We start from the raw sequence: 6,280 nt of genomic DNA on the forward strand, positions 1-6,280 counted from the left end.
TGGACTGTGGGGAGGAGGCCGGGTGGGGAAGGTGGGGAGGTGAGGGACGGGCCTCGGGGGGGCAAGGAGGAAGAAGAGGACGAGGAGGAGGAGGAGGAGGACGATGAGGAAGAGGAGGACGAGGAGGAGGAGGGCGAGGAAGGTGGCCTCTTGGACTGCGGGCTCCGGCTGAAGAAGGTTAGCTTTGCAGAACGGGGAGCTGGGCGGCATCGGCCTTGCCCAAACCCGGAGGCCGTCCTGGAGGAAGGGAGCCCCACCATGGTGGAGAAGGGGCTAGAGCCGGGAGTGTTCACCTTGGCCGAGGAAGACGACGAGGCAGAGGGGGTTCTGGGCAGCCCTGAGCGGGAACCCCCAGCCATCCTGCTCCGACGGGCCGGGGGCGAGGGCCGAGACCAGGGGCCAGATGGGGGCCCTGACCCCGAGCCAGGCTCTGGGGACTCAACTCGGAAGCAGAAGCGACAGAATCGGTCGTCTTGGATCGACCCCCCAGAGGAGGATCACTCACCCCAGCTCACCCAAGCGGAACTAGAAAGCTGTATGAAGAAGTATGAGGTGAGGGGGGCCGGCAGGTGGCGTGGTGGTTAAGGGTGCTAGATTCTCACATGGCTGACTGGGGATTGAGTCCCAAACTGGCTGCTTGCTTTTTCTCTCTCTCTGGTCAAATTTAAATAAGTACATAAATAAAGTTCAATAAAATAATTCTTAAAAGAAAAAAAAAGAAATACGAGGTGAGGAAAAAGTCAAGGTGATAACAGGGCCCTTAATGTGGTCAGGAACCCGCAGGAGAGGGACTCACCTACGACCACAGTTCGAGTCCCAGACCCGGAGGATTGAAAACTCATGCCAGACTCCTGTATGGGCGTGCCCAGGATCCCGAGAGGAGGATGGAGGGGAAGGGACTGCGGCGTGGCCATCCCACTCCCGGGGGCATGATTTCTCCCTTTCTGTCTCTCTGTCTCTCTCTGTCTCTCCAGTGAGCACATGCAACCTATAGCAAAAATCTTCCAAAAAAGGGACCAACAGATGGTATAACCGTTAGGTCGCTGGACTTCCATGTAGCTGACCATGGTTCGAGTCTCGGACCCAACGGCTTAAAACTCACGCCGTGCGCGTGTGCGTGCGTGCCCAAGATCCAGAGAGGAGGATGGAGGAGAAGGGATTATTGTGTGGCCATCCCCCTGGGGGGTGATTTCTCCCTTTCTGTCTTTCTGTCTCTTTCTGTCTCTCTGGCAAGCACATACACCCTATAGCAAAAAAGAACTCTTCAATGGGACCAACAGGTGGCCTGGTAGTTAAGGCACTGGATACTCCCACATGGCCGACCAGGGTTCAAGTCCCAGACCTGGCAGCTTGCTTTCTCACTTCAACTCTCTCTCTGGTCAAATTAAAATAAATGAATGAATAGATCAAATTAAATAAATAATTCTAAAACAAAACAAAACAAAAAAACTCTCCAAAAAAGAGAGACAAGACTTTGGTCCACACAGGATAACTTGAGGGAGGTGGGCTTGGTGAGACCTTGCGTCCAAGGGCAGAGGCAGCCCGGTCTGATGGCGTCTGCCTGCCTGCAGTCCACCTTCCAGGACTACCAGGAGATGTTCGTGCAGTTCGGTTACGTCGTGCTGTTCTCGTCCGCCTTCCCTCTGGCTGCCCTCTGTGCCCTCATTAACAACCTCATTGAGATCCGGAGCGATGCCTTCAAACTGTGCACGGGGCTGCAGAGGCCCTTCGGCCAGCGCGTCGAGAGCATCGGCCAGTGGCAGGTGGGCGGGGAGGCCCAGAGGGAGCTGGGGTCCAGTCTGGGGGGATCCCAGGAAGCCAGCTGGACCCTACCTGAGCCTCCCCACCCCCTGCCGCCTTGCAGAAGGTGATGGAAGCCATGGGAGTCCTGGCCATCGTGGTCAACTGCTACCTGATTGGCCAGTGTGGACAGCTGCAGCGCCTCTTCCCCTGGCTGAGCCCGGAGGCCGCCATAGTGTCGGTGGTCGTGCTTGAGGTGGGACTGGCGGCCCGGGGCGGGGGTAACCGGGTGCAGGAAGGGTGTCCCCAGAGCCTGCAGCCTCCTCTCCATCCCTGCAGCATTTCGCTCTGCTTCTCAAGTACCTCATTCACGTGGCCATCCCCGACATCCCGGGCTGGGTGGCCGAGGAGATGGCCAAGTTGGAATACCAGCGCCGAGAGGCCTTTAAGGTACGCGGGTGGCGGGGCCGGGAGCGTCCATGCGCATGTGCTGCGGGGAGCTTGCTGGGGGCGGATCTCCGCCGGATTCTCAGCCTGAATAGAGATAGTACAGAGCGTGGTATAAGGATTAGCGGTTGGCGTAATGGTTACGTCACTGGACTCCCAAGTAGCCAACTAGCGGTTCAAGTCCCAGACCCGGTGGCTTAAGCTCACACGGGGGTACGTGTATAGTGTGTGCCCAAGATCCTGAGAGGAGAATAAGGGATTGCGGCGTGGCCATCCCCCCCAGGGGTGGTGGTGGTGGTGGTGGTGGTGGTGGTGATTTCTCGCTTTCTATCTCTCTGTCTCTCTGGCTCTGGAGAGCACACGTGCCCTGTAGCAAAAACCTCTCCAAAAAAATTTAAAAAAAGAAAAGAATTACCAGTTGGCGTATTGGCGTAATGGTTATGTTGCTGGACTCCCATGTAGTCGACCGTGGTTCGAGTCCCAGACCTGGTGGCTTAAGCTCACACTGGGTGTGTGTGCGTGCGTGCCCAAGATCCCGAGAAGGGATTGCAGTGTGGCCATCCCTCCTGGGGGGATTTCTTGCTTTCAGTCTCTCTGGCTCTCTCTGTGGAGTGCACGTGCCCTATAGCAAAAACGTCTTAAAGCAGATAGAGTAATAGCTATATTGCTGGATTCCCATGTAGTCCCGGACCCGGTGGCTTAAACTCACACCGGGCGCGTGTGCATGCGTGCCCAAGATCCTGAGAGGAGAATGGAGGAGAAGGGATTGCGGCGTGGCCATCCCCCCTGGGGGGTGATTTCTTGCCTTCTGTCTCTCTGTCTCTCTCTCTCTCTGGCAAGTGCACACGCCCTATAGCAAAAATCTCTCTCTTTAAAAAAAAAAAAAATAAGAAAAGATGAGCACCCAGTCCCTTCCTGTGCCATCTTCATTAGGTTGGCACAGGGCAGACTCGGTTGTCCGCCAGCTCACCCGCCAGCGTCCCGTTCAGGGCCAGCGACACAAGCCAACGCTTTCGAGAAGCTCAGCGTCTTCCACGGTCCTCGGAAAATCGCAGAATGGGCCAAGGTGCTCCCTGGCGCTTTTCCTTGAGCTTTCCTCGACAAGGGAAAAGCTCCTTGTCTCCCGGAGCACGTGGCACCTTGGTGACCCAGCAGGCTGGAATGTCCCAAGTGTGACAGAGAACGGCGGCATTTATTTTCATTATTATCATGTTGGAAAGAATTATTTTACTTAGCTTTATTTATTTACTTATTTTCATTTTACCAGAGAGGAAGAGAAAGAGAAGGAAAAGGGAGACAGCAAGCCGCCAGGTTCAGGACTCGAACCGTGGGAGTCCAGCACCCTTTACTTCCACACCACCTGCCAGCCCTGAGAACAATAGAATTTCTATTTTATGAAATTTTCATGGATTTTGCTTTGACAAAGCCATGGTAGGCTATGCGGACTCTAGCCTGGTACAGTCACAGGTCTGTTTTTTTTTTTTTTTCATTATTTTATTTATTTTTAATTTGACCACAGAGAGAGAGAGAAAGCAAGCCACCAGGTCTGGGACTCGAACTGTGGTTGGCTATCTGGTCATGTGGGAGTTCATCACCTTAACCACCATGCCACTTACCGGCCCCTGTCTTGTTTTTTTTTTTTTGAGAATTTTTTGCCTTAAGGCATGTGTACTCGCCAGAGAGAGACAGAGACAGAGACAATCAGAGGGGAAAGTGAGACATCTCCCCCCAAGGGGAATGGCCACATCACAATCCCTTATCTTCCTGGGATCTTGAACACCCACACACAGGTGTCCAGAGTGGTTTTCAAGCCACTGGGTCCGGGACCCACGGCACAGTCAGCCATGTGGGAGTCCAGCAACTTAACCAGTATGCTATCTGCCGGCCCTGCCTGTCTTTATAAACCGGGGAAAGTGAGACATCTCCCCCCAAGGGGAATGGCCACATCACAATCCCTTATCTTCCTGGGATCTTGAACACCCACACACAGGTGTCCAGAGTGGTTTTCAAGCCACTGGGTCCGGGACCCACGGCACAGTCAGCCATGTGGGAGTCCAGCAACTTAACCAGTATGCTATCTGCCGGCCCTGCCTGTCTTTATAAACCTTTTTAAAAGAATTATTTATTTACTTAATCCCATTTACTATTATTATTATTATTATTATTATTTTTAATTTGACCAGAGAGGGCGAGAAAGGGGAAGGGAGAAAGCAAGCTGCCAGATCCAGGACTCAAACCGTGGTTAGCCATGTGGGAATCCAGCACCATGCCACCTGCTGGTCCCAAATTTCTTTTAATTTTTAGGAGCTTTTTTAAGAATTATTTTTATTTGGGACCAGCAGTTGGCGTAATGGCTATGTCGTTGGATTCCCATGTAGTCAACTGCAGTTCAAATCCCAGACTCGGTAGCTTAAACTCACGCCGGGTGCGTGTGCGTGTGTGCCCAAGATCCCGAGAGGAGAATGGAGAAGGGATTGCGGCGTGACCATCCCCCCTGGGGGGTGATTTCTCACTTTCTGTCTCTCTGTCTTTCTGGCAAGTGTACATGCCCTATAGCTAAAACCTCTAATTTAACTCGATTATTTATTATTTAACTTGACCAGAGAGAGAGAGAGGGCAAGTGAGAAAGCAAGCCACCAGATTCAGGACTTGAACCGCGGTTGGCCGTGTGAGAATCCAGCTCCCTAAACACCAACTGCCCGCTCTAAGTTTTTTTGTTTTGTTTTTTTTTGAGAGTTGTGTTTTTTTTGCTTTAGAGCATGTGTGCTCACCAGAGACAGAAAGAAAAAAATCACTCCCCCCCCCTGTGGGGAGAGATGATCCGTTCTCCTTCATTCTCCTCTTGGGATATTGGATATGCATCCCCACGTGTCCTACCTGAGTTTTAAAATGCTGAATCTTGGTCTTGAACCATAATTGACTACATGGGAGTCCAGTGATGTAACCACTATGCCACTTGGTGGCCCCAAAGAGTTTTTTATGTGAGGAATGCTACCAAAATCTTTTCTTTTCTTTTTTTTTTCTTTGCTATAGGGCACATGTGCTCGCTAGAAAGACAGAGAGAGAGAGACAGAGAGCGAGAAATCACCCCTCTAAGGGGCTGGCTATGACACAGGCCCTGCTCCTCCATTTTTCTCTTGGGATTTTAGGTACACATGTACAGGTGCCCAGTGTGATTTTCTTTCTTTCTTTCTTTTTTAAAATGATTTATTTATTCATTCACTCATTTATTTTTTATTTGACCAGAGAGAGAGAAAAGGAAAGTGAGAAAGCAAGCCACCAGGTCTGGGACTTGAACCGTGGTCAGCCATGTGGGAGTGTCTAGCGCCTTAACCACCATGCCATTTGCTGCCCCACCCCCACCCACCCCCCGCCCCTGTGATTTTCAAGCGGCCGGGTCTGGGACTCGAACTGAGATCCACCACATAGGACCCAGTACCTTAACCACTATTCCGTTTTCCGGTCACACTGCGCAATGCCTTCTCCCCGTCTGCTCTCAGGGTTTGGGGCAGCTGTGTGCAGGCAGGATGCACCTGCACCTGCCCCTGCACCTGCACCGGGCCTTCGAACCTCCCCCGCTTCTGCAGAGAGCCCGCTTCTGCGGGTCCGGAACTTCAGCCGGTGCCCCCTACGCGTGGGCATCGCCCCCACTTCTGCAGAGCGGGGCTGGTGGCGCCCTAACCGCAGCTCTCCCCGCAGAGACACGAACGCCAAGCCCAGCACCGGTTCCAGCAGCAGCAGCGGCGCAGGCGCGAGGAGGAGGAGCGGCAGCGCCACGCGGAGCATCACGCCCGGCGCGAGCGCGACTCCAGCGGCCGGGAGGAGGCGCGGCCGGAGGGCTCCGGGCTGGATCCCGCCGCCTCCGAGAAGACCTCCGCTAAGGCCAAGGGTGGCGGGGCAGGAGGCCACGGGTCGGATCGGCCCAAGCGCCCGGGATCCCTGCTGACGCCCAACAACGTCATGAAGTTGAAACAGATCATCCCGCTGCAGGGCAAGTTCCTGTCGTCGGGGGCCGCGTCCTCACTGGCCGCTGCAGGAGCTGGCCCCGCCGCGCGGCCGCCCCCCGCCCCGGCGCCCACCCGGAGGGCGACCC

At 54.2% G+C, this 6,280-nt stretch overlaps 1 protein-coding gene across 1 annotated transcript in view; it reads left to right on the top strand.

Moving 5' to 3' along the window:
• The window catches only part of ANO8 (anoctamin 8), a 14,756-nt gene that overhangs the window by 6,297 nt on the left and 2,179 nt on the right, over window positions 1-6,280 (top strand). Inside the window, 5 exon segments of the mRNA XM_027771285.1 lie at window positions 2-552; window positions 1,572-1,763; window positions 1,865-1,996; window positions 2,080-2,190; window positions 5,887-6,273. Coding sequence (XP_027627086.1) covers window positions 2-552; window positions 1,572-1,763; window positions 1,865-1,996; window positions 2,080-2,190; window positions 5,887-6,273 — 1,373 coding nt within the window.

This window comes from Tupaia chinensis, unplaced genomic scaffold (genome assembly GCF_000334495.1).
Source record: "Tupaia chinensis unplaced genomic scaffold, TupChi_1.0 Scaffold000201_1, whole genome shotgun sequence".
Classification (NCBI taxonomy): Eukaryota; Metazoa; Chordata; class Mammalia; order Scandentia; family Tupaiidae; genus Tupaia; species Tupaia belangeri.